The sequence below is a fragment of the Triturus cristatus genome, chromosome 4_1 (genome assembly GCF_964204655.1).
Source record: "Triturus cristatus chromosome 4_1, aTriCri1.1, whole genome shotgun sequence".
Classification (NCBI taxonomy): Eukaryota; Metazoa; Chordata; class Amphibia; order Caudata; family Salamandridae; genus Triturus; species Triturus cristatus.
In genome coordinates this window covers 857,564,513-857,583,962 of record NC_140585.1, presented here as the reverse complement: position 1 = coordinate 857,583,962, position 19,450 = coordinate 857,564,513, and the positions used below count along the sequence as shown (strand labels likewise).

Genomic DNA, 19,450 nt, shown 5'->3' with positions numbered 1-19,450 from the left:
CAAGAGTGCATCCTTGACCCTGGGGGAACCCTGGTTTTAACCCAGAATACCAACTCCCACAAACATGAACTTAACTTTAAACCGATAACTCACTTTCCTTCCATAGAATTGCATTGACTGCTTTTTCCTAAAAATTGTTCCAAGTGTGGAGTTAGTTTTCTATGAAACCTTGCAAAACTGCAAATAACTAACAACTGCTTTACTTACCGTTTCTCTAGGAAATGTCCTAGTGCGATAGCAAGGCATATCAGACTGAGTAGAAAAAGTAATCCATAAAGTAATCTATAATGTGATCAAAAGTAATCTAACCATAATTTTAACTGTATTCAAAGTGTTTACAAACCTGTAACAAAGTCTTTTCCATTCAGCTGGATTGTATTGTTTAACTTGCCTTAAAAAGTACCATTTACACTTACCTGTACCAGGCTTACTTGGTTCTAGACAATTAATATAAATAATATTTTTCTACCGATCAAATTGGGCTGAGTTCAGTCTTTGAGTGTGTAACATCATTAGCTGATTTAATGTGTACAAAAAATGCTTAACATTACCCTTTGATAAAGCCTTACTGCTCGCTCACACTACCACAAATAGAAAGTAAGGTGCTTTCTCTGCCTACCTTTGGGGTTCCACTGGACTCTGTGCTCACTATACCTCATTTTGGTATAGTATATACAGAGCCAGCTTTCTACATTGGTGGATCAGTGGTGGGATATACAATTTTGCATTTGTTGGACTGAGTTGGTCACCACCTGATCACACAACAGAACTCTTTAATTTGGCTTTAGAATTCAGATTTTTGAATTTGACAAATTATTCCTAATTACTAAAAGTCTTGTTAGGGCCTTGCTTAAGTCCCTTTCGAATTTTAGACAAATCAAAGTTCACTTTAGTTAGGGGTAAGAGGGGTTATAAGTTTTTTTTAACAATGTCTCTTAACAAGAACCCAGCTGTTAGTGAAGATAACCATGGCATAGAGAATCGGGTTGAGGAGCTTGTCTCCACTTATAATTTAGGGAGTTAAGGTCTCTATGCAAGCTTAAACATATAATCATGGGGTCCTATCCCTCTAAACAAAAGCTCCAGGAGTTGTTGTCGGGGTATGCTAAGGACCATCCTTCTGAGAATGGTGAAAACCTCTCAGATGAAGAAGTAGAGGGAGGGGATGAGGATAACTACTAATACAGAGCCAGCTTCCTACAATAATTTATTTATATTCATCTACATTTGTAACTTTTTAAAATGTATTATAATTTTAACATTGTTTCTTATGACTAAATGTACACCTTCGTGTGCGTAGTCTTCACATTCCGGGAAGAGAGCTTGGCACAGAAAATGATAGGTGAGGCGGAACCTCTTCATGTAGGTTTGTGAATAGCATTTTGCAATACATTAGTGCTACTATTTTAGTACTACTAAAAATGCAGATTGTGAATAAGCCCTATGTCTCGTAACATTCAAGATAGTCTAATTTACATTACATTGGTTTAGGAGGGTTGGAGAACTGCTGGTACTCTATATAAAGCAACCATACACACATTAGTACCCGACATGGTTATTTTTAATGATTTATCTTTGTTTTCAAAATTGTTTTTGAATACCATTTTACACAAAAATTGCCTTATATTCCACGTCTACACTTAAGTTTCAAACAAGATATGAGAAGGCTTCCATCATCTCGACTCAAGAAGGACCATTGGCTGCTACTTAGAGAGAACAACATAACAGAGGATTGACGGTCAACTCTTTGGAAGTTATTATTCACAAAGAAGGTAAAAGTGATAAGGAAACATACAATATTTTGTTGGCTCATTTATTGTTCTGAAATGTGTTATGAAGTAGCACAGAATATCCTCGGGAAGGTTTAGGAGCTCGATCAATTAGAGGTAGTACAGCAGGTTGAGTACTTTTATGAGGATTACCTGTATTTCAAATGTGTTAAACTGAAAGTTGTGCCGTGTAGGTCCCACTAAGCCGTAGGATCTATACATTTGTTGGACAACATAAACTAGGGGCTTGGTGTCTAGACTGATCCGGATACCCCCGCAGGATATGTTGGCCTAGAGATTAGCTATCTCACCGTGCCACCGTAAGCACCCCCCCGCCCCCAAACCTTACTACGGGGCAAATGGTTTCTGGCAACCACAGAACATGACATTCCTGACCCCTCAGGGATCGTGGAAACAGTAAAGAACCTTTCGCTCAGTCACTCGTGCTCACTTATTCTCAGAGAGGTATACAGAGAATACACAGTGGGACGTTTTCAATATATTTCTTTATCCAATGTTATTCTTGTATAAAATACGTGTGCTGCAATGAATAATAGACAGAAACTGATAAAAGTGATTACAAGCACCAAAAGCATAAATAGTAGATATAGTTCTATGATGGTGCTAAAACATTGTATGTATGCAGGCATATAAAACAAGGCAGTAATGGAGCATACTCCTACTATGCAAACCCTACTCTACGTGTACCTACAGTGTGTATAGGTGTGGAGCCAAGAATCCCCCCAAGGGACGATCCAACCCCATTACGTGATGGGAGAGAATGAAGGACCCTGTCTTGTTCACAAACTGGACACCCCTCACGAGATGACACACTGCTGCGTGGTGAATTCTCAGCATGCAAGGACCCTTGTGTCTGCTGAAGTGCCTCCTCTACTAATCTATTGTGATGCTCATCTTTTATAATAGAAAGCAGCCTTGCGATGTGGATTTAGATTGGTGACGTTATGGACATGTAGATAGCCCTGTTGCCCTGTGAATGAAGATATAGATGACATATGTATATAGTGCGAAAAAAGACCCTGTACATGATGTTCAGGGTATCGTGATAATGTTGTGAGAAGCTAGATGTGTAAAAAGTTTAGTTTCAGAGAAACAAATCCAACATTGTCGCACACGCAAATATGTGCATAAGTTCACGGCTGTAATGGTATTGTGAGAACAATGCAAGAAATAAGCTGCCTCGCTACATGGGCATAACCCGTGAATAATACTGTTGATGATCATTTTATAAGTTCTCCAAACATAACTTTTGATTCCTGTGCAAGGACCATGGCTAAAGTTTGTTTGGCAGGTCTACAGAACTCTTTCTAGAAATAACTTAACTTCTCTATCTGATACAGAACGTTTTTGTTGTGTGAACTTCGATGGGGACCCTTAAAGATGAAGAATACCTAAAAAACTCTAAAAAGGGGCTTTAAGCCCCCAATTACATATTGTTGGCTAGCCTCATTGTCTTCACTTGGCTTCATTGTCAGACTTATCTTCTTCTGTAAGTGCGTGTCAGCGGGTGTCTGCTTCACTTAGGCTCCGTGTGTTTGTTTTCTTGTTTGGAGCATGGACCAAGTACTGATTGATTAGTTTTCTTCCACACTGCATGAGTTGGGATTGCAGTACTTTTTTTTCTTTTGCTTGTAATACAACTTGAGACCATAAAAGTTGAAGCTTGGGCTTTTGAAGAGCTGACCGAAACCTGCTAGCAATAATGAAACTTTGTGGAATGTGAGCAGTTTTCGGAAAAAAAAATATCAGCCACCTGTTGCAGTTATTGATAATGAAGCTATAAACATACTCTCGTCATCAAAAACAGCTGGCAGATTGTATCCCCTTTTCTGAATTAACATTTGCTGCTGTGTTACATTCACTTATTTGTTGATTACCTCTTTTATAATTTGGAGGATGTTTTATTCATCATTAAATGTGCAGTGATTTCAAAAGGTTTGTTTCACATTACTCCTCCCCACCAATAAACCCTAAAATCACCCTTACCTCGCTTTTCCTCTACCTACCCCTGAACCATTAAGTCATCCTCATCTCTCTTCACCTCTATTCACCCCTGAACCATCAAGTTACCCTCACTACCTTTTTCCTCTACCCACCCCAGAACACTCAAGTCATCCTCAACCCGCTTTACCCACCCCTGAACCCACGAGTAATCCCCACCCTCCATTACCCACTCCTGAACCCTCAAGTCAAACCAGTGATCTTCACCTCACTTTATCTTTACCCACCCCTAAATTCTCAAGTGATGCTCACCTCCCTCTACCCATCTGCACCCTCAGGTCATTCTCACCTCCCTTTAACTCTGAAGATGCAACTCCTTCCCTTAAAGCATGATACATCCCGCCCCTTCTATAAACGCCACTAAATGTTTTGGGGACACTGTCTGTTGTATCTGATAGATACTTCTAGCTTCAGATTCCTCACCGTAGAATTATCACCAGGCATCAGACTGGATCTGTAGATTTTCCGTGAGCAGTACCCCTGCGCACCGGTAGGTGGTGTCGTTCAGCTCCACGTAGCATTGTCTGTGCCAAAAGTGATGTGTGCGGTGCAACCCCAACACACTGACATTGGTTCTTTTCTTTCTGCGCTAGCCTGCACAGATCCTGAGCGAGATACCCAGTCTGTCACTTTTTGACTCTGCTTTTTTGACGTATTGTTGATGTTTTTTGGGAGTTCTTCTGGTATGGCAGGGATGTCCACTAGGAAGGCAAATGCAAGTCCATGTTGGTGACAGACCTACATCTTGTATGCCTCTGATGCCTGGAACAAGACCACGTCACAAAGACCTGTGCCGATTGCCACGTCATGCACCACAAGGCCTGAGGGAGCGGTCCCTCAAGCTCATTGTCGCTGGATGTGCGATGCCGCAACAGTCTGAATCCCAGTTGAGAGGAAGGTTCAGGGATCGTGGAGCCCAAAATCTTCGTTGCACTCAAAGTCATCGTGGCACTTGGGTAAATCCCACTGCAAGAAGAGTAGGAAGTCAAAGACGTCTTCCACTTCGCCTCTTCCATCGGCCAACAAAACAAGGGAGCGTCACCATTTGAGGCCTTGCTCTGTGGTTGAGCCAGGACCTGGGTCGGCTCTGCACTTCCCTAAGTTTCCAGGACCCAGAGCGACCTCTGCTCAACTCCCAAGAGTTTTATGAAGCCATGCGCCTCATATCCAAGAGGCCTGTACCCACCTGTGCGCCTTCGGGCCCCATGGGTTCGGTATGGTCCCCTACTGACTCCACACCATCGGCTCAGGCGCTACTCGGTCCCCTTGAATCCACATAAGGATCCGAACTGGTGCTGGCCGTAGCACCTTGACCTTTCCCCAGTGCCAGTCCTGATGTCTATGCTCCCGGCGCTGCTGCCCCTATTCTGATCCCCAAACGGGATAGGAGGGATGTTGTTAGACACCAACTCCAGTGCCCTGCCTTCCAGAGCCTGAGCCCTATTCCTATGGGCTAGTGTAGGAAGCTGGCTCTGTATATACTATGCCAAGTAAGGTATAGTGTGTGCAGAGTCCAGTGGATCTCCAGAGGTATAGCAGAGGATAAAGTAGATAATACCTCACTCTCAAGTTAGTGGTAGCTGGGCTGAGCAGTTAGGCTTATCAGAGGGTAGTGTTAATCATTTGTTGCACACATACAGACAAGAAATGATGTCACACACTCAAAGACTGAATCCAGACCAATTGTTTGTATAAAAATGTGTTACTTTGTTATTTTCATTACTAGAACTAAGAATCACATAGTGCAGGTACAGTTTGTTTCAAGAATGCAGTATGGTTTTGTAAATGCAGTAAATACAGTTTTAACCCCTTCGCTGCTAGGCCTTCCCCCCCCCCTGTGCTAAGCCTTTTTTTTGGCTATTTGGGGTAGTGTGCGCTTAGGCCCCTATAACTTTATGACCACATAAGGTATGCACGCCAAATTTGCGTCCTTTTCTTCCAACATAACAGCTTGGGACTTGGACCAAGCGCAGCACAGATTGTCCTGAGAACAGGACAATTGCCCACATCCACTGCCCCTCCCCAGGGGGCCCCAACTTCATCACATAACACCCAACCCTGGAGAGCTTGGTGGTCCAAACCTCTCCCTCCCATGTAAATCGTGGCACATTCACTACAACCCCACCGGATAGGGAATTCAAGAGGCTGGACACCTTAGGGAATATGTTTTCTTTCACCAGCCTGGCACTGCATGCCTTTTGGGTCATTACTGCCATGCTCTATTGGATTCAGTTGCGCAGGTGCTCCCAAGCGCTTGCCAGTCCACCACCCCCTTGGCAGACTACAAATCCTTATAGTCTGCCCTCTTACTGTTATGGGCACCCAGTGGGAGGAAGGATTTGCCATCACCTGCCCCACTGGAGTTCAAAAACATTAGACCAATGGGTACTCCAAATTGTCTAGAGGGGATACTCCCTCCCCTTCGTGACTACCCCTCCACCCATGCCACCTGCATGCGACAGGCTGACAGGGGACCATCTCTCCTTACTCCACTAGGAAGCAATAGCGTTCTTGGCCATGGAACCGCTAGAGAGGGTATTGATGCCAGAAGTAGGTTTTTCCCAGAAATAGGTGCTATTCCTGCTACTTCCTGGTCCCCAAGGACAGAGGCCTTTGTGCTATCCTATCCTAGATCTGTGCCCTCTCAATTTATTCCTCAAGAAGAAGTTCAAAATGCTCATGCTTGCTCAAGTCATGTCTGCCCTAGACCTAGGAGACTGGATGGGTATTTAACTTGAAGTATGCATATTTACACATTGCTGTCCTGCCTGCCCACAGGCGTTACTTGCAGTTCACGGTGGGTCATGAGCACTTGCAGTTCACCGTTCTCCCTTTTGGCCTTACCAGCACCCCTTCAGTGTTCAACAAAGTGATGGCAGTGGTCACAGATCATCCGAGGAGATCAGGGGTGCCAGGTTTCCCCTATCTCAAAGGCTGGCTGTTGAAGGCAGGCTCACTGCAGGCTGGTGTCTCCCACCTCCAGACTACAGCAGACCTACTGCATTTGTTGGGTTCAACATGCCGAAGTCGCACCTGACTCACTCTCAGACGCTCCCTTTTATTGGAGTTGTTTTTGACACAACGCAGTTTCGGGCTATCCTCTCAAACAGCTAGTCCAGTCTATTCAGGCTATGATACCGATGTTTCAGCCTATGTCCTGGATTTCATTGAGACTAATTCTGAGGCTGCTAGGCCTCCTGCATCCTGCTTGTAACACATGCTCGTTGTCATATGCAGGATCTTCAATGGAACCTTAAGTTCCTGTGGGCGCAGCATCAGGGGAATCTCTCCAACATGGTCCACATCTCAGAAAGACCTGAAAAAGATCAACAGTGGTGGTTAACAAACCATGATTGGGTCAGCGGCAGACCCCTCTCCCTTCCCCAACCAGATCTCGCAGTGGTGACCGATGCGTCACTCCTGGCATGGGGTTGCCATCTCAGATAGGTGGAGATCAGAAGCCTCTGGTTTCTGTCGGAATCCGGACTCCACCTTAACCTTCTAAAGATCCAGGCGATCCAGCTGCATTGAAAGCCTTTCTACCCTCCATCAAGGGAAGACTAGTTCAGGTGTTCACGGACAACACCATCACCATGTGGTGCTGCAACAAACAGTGCGGGGTGGGGTTGTGGACCCTTTGTCAAGAGGCCCAGCGTCTCTGAGCGTGGCCAGATTGACAGGGCATTTCCCTGGTGGTTCAACATCTGGCGGGCTCTCTGATCGCCAGAGAAGACGAACTCAGCCAAAGATGCCTAGTGGATCAGGAATGTTGTCTCCATACGGAGGTGGTGCAAGTTCTCTTTCTATAGTGGGGAGATCCTTGGTTAGATCTGTTCGCCACCGCAGAGAACACACAATTTCAGCAGTTCTGCACGCTGGAGTTTCCAAGACGAGTCTCGCCCAGAGACCCCTTTTGTCTCAAGTGGAGCTCAGGTCTTCTGTACGCCTTTCCGCCCATGTCACTCTTGCCCAGATTTCTCAAGAAGATCGGACCAACCTGGCCCAGGTTATACTTGTGGCTCCGGACTGGGCTCTGAGAGTTTGGTATCCCAAGCTGTTGAGCATGGCCATCGGTCCTCCGATCAGGCTCCCCTTCGGGAAGATCTTCTGTTGCAGCAATAGGGGAGGGATTAAAACTTTGCCTTCATGCGTGGAGATTAAGCGGTGGCAGTTGACAGGTTTCGACTTTCTGCCCAAAGTCTGCACTGTTATTCTGGCAGCCAGGCATCCCTCCACCAAGTCCGTATACGCCTGCAATTGGGGCAAGTTTGTTGAGTGGTGTGCAGCTAAACAGGTTAACCCTCTTTCTGCGGCCCTCTCTCAGGTCCTTCTGATGATCCTTTCTCTTACACAGTTTTGCTCTGGTCTGGGCACCCTAAAGGGCTAGCTATCATTCAGCCATCTCAACCTTTCTGCAGATACCTGATCAGCCATCCCTTTTCCAATCCCGTTGTACATATGTTCTTGAAAGGTTTGCAAAACGTTTCCACCTTCACCCTGCCTCAGTGGGCCCTTAATCTGGTCTTGACTTGTCTAATGTGAGCTCCCTTTGCACAATTATCCTCTCAGGCTCCTTACCATCAAGACGGCCTTCCTCATGGCGATAACATCTGCCAGGAGGGACAGTGAGCTTCAAGCTTTGTCATCCAAGCGTCCTTACTTGAACTTCTACCCAGACAAGCTGGTTCTTCGCACTAGACCTTCATTTCTGCCGAAAGATGTCACTCCTTTACATGAAGGCCAGTCCATCATCACCCTGCCTATCTATGACGCTCTCTCACATCCCTCTAAGCAAGAGGAGTGACTTCACCAGCTAAACCCAAAAAGAGCATTGGCGTTCTACCTTGACCCCACGAGAGGGGATGGTTGTGCAGAAGTGGACCATCTCCGGATGGATTGTGCTCTGCATAAGATCTTCAACACATTGGCCAAGAAGCAACTTCTTGAGGGTTTGCGTGCTCTTTCCACCAAAGCTAAGATTGTGACCAATGCATTAGCATGCGAGTTCCGGTCGTGGATTTCTGCCAGGCAGCAACTTGGGCTTCTCTACAGACATTCGCAAAGCATTTCTGCCTGGACAGTCAAGTCCGTTAAATGGGCACTTTGCTCCTTTGATCCTACAGAACTTTCTAGCTTGAATCAGTATTGCAGAACCACCTCCAGGGAGGTATTGATTGGGTATCTACTCTAAGGGAAGGAATCTGCGGCTAGAAGTCTTTAACCGATGAACAAGTTACTTACCTTCGGTAACAACTTATCTGGTAGAGTGTCTACCAAGCCGCAGATTCCTTGCCGACCCATCCATTCTCCCCGCTCTGCGAACAGATTCCTAAGGACAGGATTTTCCCCCCTTTCAGGGCCCTCGTTTTCCACACCAATGGTCAGTGTTCTTCGTGGCTTCACACTCCCGGCATGGAAAGTTGCGAAATGAAACTGATATCAGCACACTGGGGTGGCGCCTATATAGGTATTGTGCACATCACTAATAGCACGAACACTGCCACCACGCGAGCCGAACGATGACACCTACCACTGCGATGGAGTACTGCTCACGAAAAATATCCGTTCAGCCTCATACCTGGCGATAATTCTAAGGTAAGGAATATGCAACTAGATAAAGTCTATGCCAGATAAGGTGTTACCGAAGGTAAGTAACTTGTTCTTCAAAACCATAACGATAGTTTTGAAAGCGACACAGTGGATCAAGGTCAATATTTTTTATTAAACGTTAAAATGGTTGAAAGTACATAATGGCTTTAACTGGCATGTGAAGAATAAGTTTGCACATTATAAACGCTCACATTGATTCATTGACTGGCATGTGGTAGCATTGACTCGAGTGATGGGGATACCTGGCACATGATAGCACTGACATCAATGTAATGAACACCATGGCTATGATAGGTGGCAGGTGTTAACACGATTTGTGCCATGGCTGTACTCAAAATGAAGGCATGCTATTTGGCATACTGGTAGAATATTCACTGCAGAAGACCTGCTGCCATTTTGTTACGGAAGGAGTGTTTTGATACTCACTCCTGCATATGACTTATGAGAACTCTTCTCAGGAGCTTGACTGAATCCAGACCTATTTTATTTAGCCAAGAGGAGTCATCTTCACCGGATGGCATTGTCAGACCGCCTAGTTGCAGGCATTCACTGGAATATTCTGATTTGCATCGGGTTTCTGGGTGCCTTTTGCCAGGTGCCACTATATATATAATCATTTCCTACCCAACTAAGAGCTTACAAGGGAAAACATCACTCACAACATCCCCCAAGAGAACAGCAGTAATATCCCGCGACAATACCAGACATCCCCAAGGTATGTGTAGGAAATATTGTCTGACCTGGATGGATGGGCTGCCTTGCGCAGGCTGGTCCTCTTACCTCTCTAGAACAAGCTCCGTCTAGGACAGCCCTGAGCCGTGCCTCATTCACACCTGTGTAGTACTAGAAACATAAATCTGGAAACAAGCTATCTGAGCCACAGCTGGAACCACCTGCACTACATGTCATACTGTCTCTGCCCCAGCAGGGGTCGCCAGTGCGCTGCCCAGAGTCCAGGAACATAAGCTCACTTTCATTCTCTTGAGAGCTGAGAGGAAGATGGCGCACTCTAACGGAAATTAACCATTTAATTGGAGCAAATCACTTGCTTGCCATGAACCCAGAAACCCATCAAATGAATTATTGATTGAAAACCCATTTTTCCAATCCTTCCTAAAAATGGCAAAGGAAAGTTGGGCGTGGTGTTGGAGTGGGTTGGGGTTCAAAAGCTTGGTAATGGCAACAGAAAAAGCGTTGTCCCTGTAATGAGCTTATCATGAAGGGGGATATTCAGAAGTGATTCATTTGACGGTCTCAAAGGGCGAGAAGGTGGTGAGAGAAATCATTCCATACAATTTTGTATATCTTAAACAATCTGACAAAAAACATGTTCAGTTTCAGAATATAAACAAATACATCTTTACATCATTTCTGTTTGGTCAAGACAATAACACCAAAAATAGTATTAAAAAGAATGCATAGAGCAACTTGCTGAAGGGGGCGTGGATAGCCCTGCTTTGAAAAATATCACCAGGCCTTCAGACTCCAGCAGTTCAGTGTGTATGCCTAATTGGGTTTATTTTGAAAGTCAGTGTAAGGGAGGCTTTGATTCATTAGACATAGTTAGTTCAAGAGAAACAGTTTGTTCAGGTAATACATTTAAATGCATGTAAATATATTTTGTTGGGGAACAACTTGAGCTTCAAAAATGCTGACAGAATGTTTAATTGGGGGAAAAAAGTGGACATTCGCAGGAATGAACATTATTTGGCATGCATGAACTACTGAAAGTGAGATACATTTTGGCAGATTTTAATTTATTAGACTCGAAAATTCACAGGTTTACAATTTTGAAACAAAGCTTACAAAATATGGAATTCGTAACAGAAGGGACTTTCCAACAGGTATCTTTCATTTTTAAATGCATATTCGGGAATGATTTTTATTGAAACCTAATGTACACAAATGGTTTACGGAAAGTCCAGACTCAAGAATATTATCAGAAAAAACGTTTACATGATTGGGCTCGGGATAATGCAAAGACATTTCAAAAAAGACTTACAATGTGCAGAAAATTGGGCCTCAGTTAAATTTGATACAGCAAAAAAATCCTTTGGAGAAAATATTGGCCAACAATTAAATTAGCTACATTACGCCTAGAAGAGTGATAATTGTTGGGAGAAGCTGGAAAGCAAATGCTGAATTATGTCACATTTGAAAGACTTAATTTGGTCTGAAAGAGTGAGGGCTGCACTGAGCTCGGGGAAATACTGAGTGACCTGCTGCTGGTCCATCTCCGTACCATCACTGCCTGGTTACCATGGAAACGGCAGCCACACAAACACAGCTGCTGGTGTACACATCACATTAGTAAAGGAGAGGAGGATGACCGGGCTATTGTTACTAACGAGTGAGGGCGGGGCCACAAATATGAGGGATCTCCTTCCTTGCACAATCTTTAGTCAGCTCTCTCGCTCTCTCCCCCCCCCCCCCTTTGGTGCCCCCCCATGACCTCTTCCTCGGATTCCCTCCCTACCACCAGGAAAAAGTGCCCCTCATCTCTCCATACACATTTCATTTGTTTTAAAGTGCTGGTAAAGGATGGCTTTACTAATCCAATAAGCTATCCACAATATATAAAGATCTGCTCTAGCAGAAAGATTAATCACAAGAATTATCTTGACATTTTTATTGCTGCCTGAAAGCTTAAAGCTCAAGGAACTCTGCAGCAGGTGCTTTTAAATCACAAGTTATTGCTTAACACACCGCCCCCCTGAGGTCAGTGCCCCCACTCCCCTTCCAGGTCAGCGCACAGTGGGGCCACACCGGTCACTCCACCCTACAGCCGGCGCTGCACACAAGCATCGCCCTGTACAGCCTCTAGCCTCACAGACAAGTTTCCCCGAGAAGTGTATTATTTGTCAGAGGCAATGTTTTTTCATGTCTCCTGTGGAATTCAACGTCATCGTCCATCGCAGTGTAGTGTTCGTCAGTGGCAGCATGTAGGCATGCTTCCCACGCCATTGCACTGTAAGTCAGTGGGTGAATATTTCCATGTGGTACATTACGTGACACTAGCAGGCATCAGCAGTGTATATTTGTGTCCCCTACAGGAACACATTGTTCATTAAATGCACACATTATTTATGAATGTATTGTTACCCGACTGAGTGTCAAGGTGCTGGACATTAGACAGAAATGTAAGTGTATTTTTATGACTCCCAGGGGTCTGCATTGTAAATCAGCAGCAGTGTATTTTCATGTTTCCCATAAAACTGCATCATAAAATAAGTGGCAGTGTACTTTAATTTCTGAAGTACGATTGTACTGTAAGTCACTGGCAGTGTATTTTCATGTCTCAGTCAGTGGCGGCTCCTCCGCTAAGGCAGAGGAGCGTCGCCCCACTGCTGCTGTGCAGCAGTAAAAGAAAGGAACAATAAAACGATAATACCGTGATGTTATTATCATTTCATTCTTCCCTGCTGCGGCAGCACAAGGGCGGAGCTGCTCTGCTGAGAGAGCAGGGGAAGAGTGGTGGGCACACTAAAGTGCATATAATGCTTTGACTGGCCCTCTTGAGCCGGCCAAACAGTCATGCGCACTTTAGCATGTTCTTCATGCAGGCTGCATTACAGCCTGCATGGAGAACATGCCCAGGCTATGTCTGAGAGCCGAACCACGGCGCTCAGGCCAATCACAGCGCTGCATTGCAGCATTGTGATTGGTTTATTGGAGCCTGGATACTTCCTGTTCGGCGGCGGAGAGACAACTTGGGACAGAGCGGCAAGGAGGTAAGTGTTTTTTTGTTTTTTTTTTAATTATGCCTCCTTACGTTGTCGCCCCCCACTCCACCACCCCAGATCCGTACTGACCACCACTGGTCTCAGTGGTGGTGTATTTTAAGCTCTCATTAAAAGTCAGTGGCAGTGTATATTCATGTCTCCCATAAAACTGCATCATAAGATAGCAGCAGCATACTTTGCTTTCTGAAGTGCTATATCACTGTCACCGGCAGTGTATTTTCGTGTTTTATAAGACAATAGAAGTGTATTTTAATGTCTCATTATAAGACAGTAGCCGCGTATGTTCATGTCTCATTATAGGACATTGGCCGTGTATTTTAAAGTCTCATTGTAAGACAGTGGTAGATTATTTTAATTTCTTGTTATAAGACACTGGTAGTGTATTTTCATGTCTCCCATATAATTGCGTCATGAGACAGTGGCTGTGTACTTTCATTTCTGAAGTACGATTGCACAGTAAGTCACTGGGAGTGTATTTTCGTGTCTCATTATAAAACAATTGCATTGTTTTTTCATGTCATTATAAGACTCTGGAAGTGTATTTCAATGTCTCATTATGAGACAGTGGTAGTGTATTTTCATGTCTCGCATAGAACTGCATGATAAGATTGTGACCGTGTACAGTCATTTCTGAAGCGCGATTGCACTGTAAGTCACTGGCTGTGTATTTTCGTGTCTCATAAGACAGTGGAAGTGTATTTTAATGTCTCATTATAAGACAGTGGTAGTGTATTTTCATGTCTCCCATAGAACTGCATGATAAGAGCGTGACAGTGTACAGTCATTTCTGAAGTGCAATTGCACTGTAAGTCACTGGCAGTGTATGTTTGTGTCTCATTATAAGACAGTAGCAGCGTATTTTCATGTCTCATTATAAGACAGTAGCAGTGTATTTTAATGTCTCAGTATAGGACACTGGCAGTGTATTTTCATGTCTCCCATATAATTGCATCATGAGATAGTGGCAGTGTACTTTCATTTCCGAAGTACGATTGCGCAGTAAGTCAGTGGCATTTTATTTTCATATCTCATTATAAAACAATGGGATTGTATTTTCATGTCTCATTATAAGACTGGCGGTGTACTTTAATGTCTCAATATAAGACAGCGGTAGTGTATGTTCAAGTCTCCCGTTTAATTGCATAATGGGATAGTGGCAGTGTACTGCTCTAGGGTAGCCATGCGCTTTACAAATGCCCTTTCAATTCAATTCAATTCAATACTTTCATTTCTGAGCTACGATTGCACTGTAAGTCACTGGTATTGTATTTCCATATTCTCCATTGTTAGAATATTTTATGGTATTATACATCAGTTGCTGACTGTGTTCATGTGTCACGTTATATGGCAATGTGAGTCAGTAGCATTATAGCTTCACGTCTCCCGTAGGATTGCATTGTAAATCAGTGGCAGCATTTGTCTGAGAGTCCCATAGGCTTGCACTGTATGTCACTGTATCTTCATGTCTCCCATGGTATTGCATTGTAAGTCTGTGGCAGCATTTATTTAATGTCTGCCATAAGTCTGAACTGTAAGTCAGTGTATTTTAATGCATTCTATAGGTTTGTATCATAATTCTGTCATAGCATTTTTCATATCTGCCATAAGATTAAACTGTGGGTGAGGTATTTTGATGTCTCCCTTGAGATTGCACTGTTAGCAGGCGGCAGTGTAGTTTAATGTCACTTGTGGGATTGCATTGTCAGTAAGGGGCAGAATTTGTTTCATGTCTGTGAAAAAACTGAGCTGTATTTCAGTTTATTTTCCTGTCTCCCATGCAGCGGTCGAAGTGCATTAAAGTAAGTAAGGGAACTGTGACACTGAGCGCAGTGGGGGCGGGGCTAGTGTGTGAGGGTGGAGTACAAGGCATGGCTAAAATAATAAAATATTTGTAAACTATTTTGTTGATCTTTCATCGACAGGTATCGTGCACCTTAAATGGAAAAAAAAATGCAAGTTAAACTAATCAGTGAGAAATGCACAATTTCAAGCTATATATCTATATATATATATATATATATATAGCCTCAATTGGTTGATGTGATCACTACTGATGTCTGTGTATGTGTAACCAGACAGCAAGAGATCTGAATCCTCACTGGTGCTGTTAGGAAGAGTTACTTGTGTATGTTTAGTGCTACATGGCCCCAGCCTGTCGCAGAAAGTACTGGGAATAAATAAGTCACAATTGTAAACTTACATTACACACAGTATAACATAGGCAAAAAAAAGCACAGAAAGGTTTAGATAAAAAGTGCTTTAAAAATATAGATTTTAATAATTGCACTCAGACTATATCTAGTGCAAACAGTTTTAAGCCACAGCCTACCCGACAGCAAAGCTTTCTGTTTTGCTAAACACATCCTTGGGAGTTTCAGAAAGTTGATCTGGGAATGCAATAGCCTGCTGCTTGCCATTTTCTTTGTGGTTTGTAACTCACATTATCTTGATTTCCATTCAGGGCCGGCTTTAGTGCTCGTGGCGCCCAGTGTGACAATGCTTGTCGGCGCCCCCAATGACCACCTCCACTGCGGATTCTTCATAACTATCCTTTCACAGTGCCCCTCAAGTCTCCGTAACCAGTCTCAGGTGCATTTAATTCATTTTATAGCGCCGCTCCTATCAGTGTAAGGTGTCAGAACACTTTACATCACACAGATTACATAGAGACAATCAATCATAAGTGTGTAAATCAGTGCATAAGAAATGTTACATAAGAGAGAGGACAAGAAGGTGTAGGAGTCACATGTCATCCATATAGGTAGGCAGGATAGTTTAAGAGTGCTTGGTCAGGAGAATCAAAAACTTAGATTTAAAACCTAGCACCATGGATGGGGGGGGGGGGGGGTTCTATTTAATAATAATTGATTTCTACCCAAATGAACCCATTTTACAACATTAGGGTAATGAAAAACTGGGGGGAAATCATAAAGCTCTAGCCTATACCCTGCAGTTTGCATGCATCTTTGATAACAGTTACTTGCTCACTGTTCTTCATTAGGATTTTAACTCAAAAAGAGTTAGCAACAATATGGTCTCTCTGACAAAAGTGTAACCTACTGACCTATTTACAGTAAATTATATGCACTTTGTGAGCCGCACGTTCTTTGCAGCAAGCATGGTAACCATCAGCGCTACCTTACGATGAGTAGAAACTTCCATTACACAAAACTTCGATCTGTCCCTCTCTCTCTAAGAAGTGCATTCATCACTGCAGTCATTTAGACATTTTTATTGGTGGCTGAAAATTTCCGGAGTCCAGGAAAGCAGCAGGTGCTTTTAAAATCATCATATTAGCGCCCCCACACGAAGTCAGCACCTGGTGCGGTGGCACCGGTCGCACCGCCCTGTTTCCATTTGCTGACTTGATTTGCTTTGGGTTCTCCAGGTTCAGTTCGTCCCTCCCGTGGCCCAAACCTTATTTACAGTATCCTTCTGAGTCCTCGGTTTCTGTAAACAGGCCTGTAAATCTTGTTCTTATCTCGTAACATTTGCTGTGCATTCAAAGACTGAGGTCCAATGTCAGGCGCTGTCTTCCGAGGGCGCTTGTTTACTTTTCTTTCTCTGACTTCAAAGTGGGAGGATTTATGTGCCAATCATGCTAGATTCTGGGGGTAGGATAGATTTTTTTCTAGCACATGACAACATTTAAATGAACTGTGTAAGTATTTTAGAATATATCAGAATTAGGAACACAAAACACATTTTTTGTTATTTCTGAATTATGTTGAAAACAAATACTTTAAAGTGATCAAAAGAAATCACTAAACTAGGTGATGGATTTTCCACACATTTTCATTGGTGCACTGTATAGTTTTATTAGTAAAACTGTATGTCTGTGCAAATGTAATGGTCATTTCAATTAAATATATGTTGTCTGTAATCGCAGTGTGCTACCTCACCAAGAATACTCCACTCTTCACCACTCCACTCTGCACACGCTACACCACTGACTCTACTCTGCACAACTCCACTTTACACCACTCCACTCTAAGGCACTGCACTAAATGCCACTTCAGGCTACGCCACTCTACTCTACGCCAATTTGTCGACATTCTACTCTACACCACTACAGTCTAGGCCACACCAAACTACTCTGTACAAGTCCACTCTACGCCACATTACTCTATGCTACTCTGCAACACTGCACTCTATGCCGATACACTCTACGCCAATGCACTTACGCTGTACACTCAACTCAATACCCTTGCACTCTATGCCAATCCACTTTATGCCACTTTAATCTACTCTTCACAAATGCATTCTATGCCTCTGCACTCTACACCATTTTACTCTATGCCATTACACTGTGTCATTCTATGCAACTGCAATGTACTCTGCACCACTCCCATCTACGCCACTTCACTCTGCTCTGAAACAATCTACTCCATGCCACTGCACACTATGCCACTCTACTCTTAACCACTGCACTTTACACCAGTGCACTCTACACATCTTTACTGTACACCACTGCACTCTATTTTGCATCACTGTACTCTACACCACTGCACTCTCCACCACTAAAGTGTACCCCACTGTACTCTGCACCACTCCACTCTACTGCACTATACTCAACTCTGCACCACTCTATGCTACTCTACACCCCTGCACTCTATGCCACTCGACTCTACTCTGCATCACTCAGCTCTACCCCACTCCACTTTGCACCACTGCGCTCTATGCCACTCTGCCCCACTCTGCCCCATTTCACTCTACTATGCACCACTCTAATCTATACACTGCATCCTACGATGCTGCACTGTGCTCCCATGAATTCAATGCCACTGCACTCAGTACCAGTGCACTCTACGGCACTATACTCTGCACCACTCTATGCCAATGTCCTCTACACCAGTCCACTCCAGTGTATGCCACTCTACGTTACTTCACACTATGCCACTCCAGTACACGACATTCTCTGCCTCTTAAATTTGCGCCATTCCACACTATGCCACTCCACTCTCCTATACCTCACTAACTTTAAGCCATGCTGTTGTACAACATATTAGCAAGCAACTGGCTCTTGTACAGGCGAGACTTTTCGGTTTTGCCAATGCCTGTCTTTTTCTTTTAGTCTTCTTGCATTAAAATTATGATGTTTGTATTTCAGGAGAATTGAAGTGAACTAAATCTGTCTAATGGATGTTGAAACGAATGACTTTTTAGATTAAATCTATCTATGCACATATTGAAACTTTGATGCATAGGGAATGTGTTGCATCTTCTCGCGTCATTGCTTTCATATAAAAAATATAATTTCGTTCCATTAGTGGTACTATGAAATATGCAGGAGCAGAATTAGGATGTACTTAAGCTAAAATCCATTCCTTAAACCTGGTGCTTGCATCCATCACTCATTCAGTCAATCCGGGCCTTCTAAAAGACACCCACACTAAATTTGAGGACGAAATATGACATTTCTTTCACATTTGATGAAGCGCAGCTGGGTGCGCTGGAAGAGCTTCCTCCGTTTCCTCACCAGAGCCGGAAGCATCCACACGCCTTTCGAATGTTGTAAAGAGTATAAAAAAGGACAGAACCCTGGTGTGGAAACAAACATGGCTTTCTCTTTACCGTAGAAACTGTTAGGCTCGGTACTCAGTGCGAGAAGGATGATTTCTTTAACAACATTAAGGTGCTGTGCCCATGGCACAGAAGAGTCCACCTATGCAATAACTTCGGAAGCAGTCCGAGTAGCACGGCGGGGGAGGCCTTACGTTCCCTCTTCCGCTACTTCTGTAGTTTGTTCCACTTCCTCTGTGACGTTGCTATCCGGCCTCTCCTCGGCGGCAGCGCGAGTAGGACTCATCATTGGAATGGAAGAGGCCTCGGTACTGGTTCTCGATGCATGCTGCCGCTGCTGCCTTCTGAAAGACAATAATTTGAACCTTAAAGTCACAATGTATACTGACAAAATACCAGTGCAGCAATTTTTAAGAGTAAGCCCAAAAAGGCGCACTAGGGCCCTGATTCCGAGATGCACAGAAGTGGCGGTACAGGAAATGTGAATACAGCTTTACCGGGTGATAAATCCATGCCAATACCATGCAATTACAAATTGAGTTCCTTGGGGTGAGGGATTACTATATGGAACCGGATTTACTGGTTGGTAACCACAAGGAATTAGCAGTAACATACACATTTACCACCTGTTGTGTTGGTGGTGGGGGCGGGGCGTTAGAACGGAAAGGTAAATTCTGCCATTATATCCTCCGCCCACCAAGAAAAAAATCCGTAATGTAGCTTAGCTGGTGCCGCAGCCAAACCCTCGTGTGCTTTTAGAGGGTGGAATTACCGCAGGGTTAA

General features: G+C 43.9%; 1 protein-coding gene across 6 annotated transcripts in view; it reads right to left on the bottom strand.

The window, feature by feature from the left end:
- Positions 1 to 11,141: 11,141 nt before the first annotated feature.
- The window catches only part of IL15RA (interleukin 15 receptor subunit alpha), a 529,028-nt gene continuing 520,719 nt past the window's right edge, over positions 11,142 to 19,450 (bottom strand). For all 6 annotated transcript variants that reach the window (XM_085653561.1, XM_085653558.1, XM_085653562.1 and 3 more), the window contains one exon: positions 11,142 to 19,011. In XM_085653561.1, the coding sequence (XP_085509687.1) occupies positions 18,858 to 19,011 (154 nt within the window). In that variant the 3' untranslated portion in view covers positions 11,142 to 18,857. The remainder of the gene's footprint in view (positions 19,012 to 19,450) is intronic.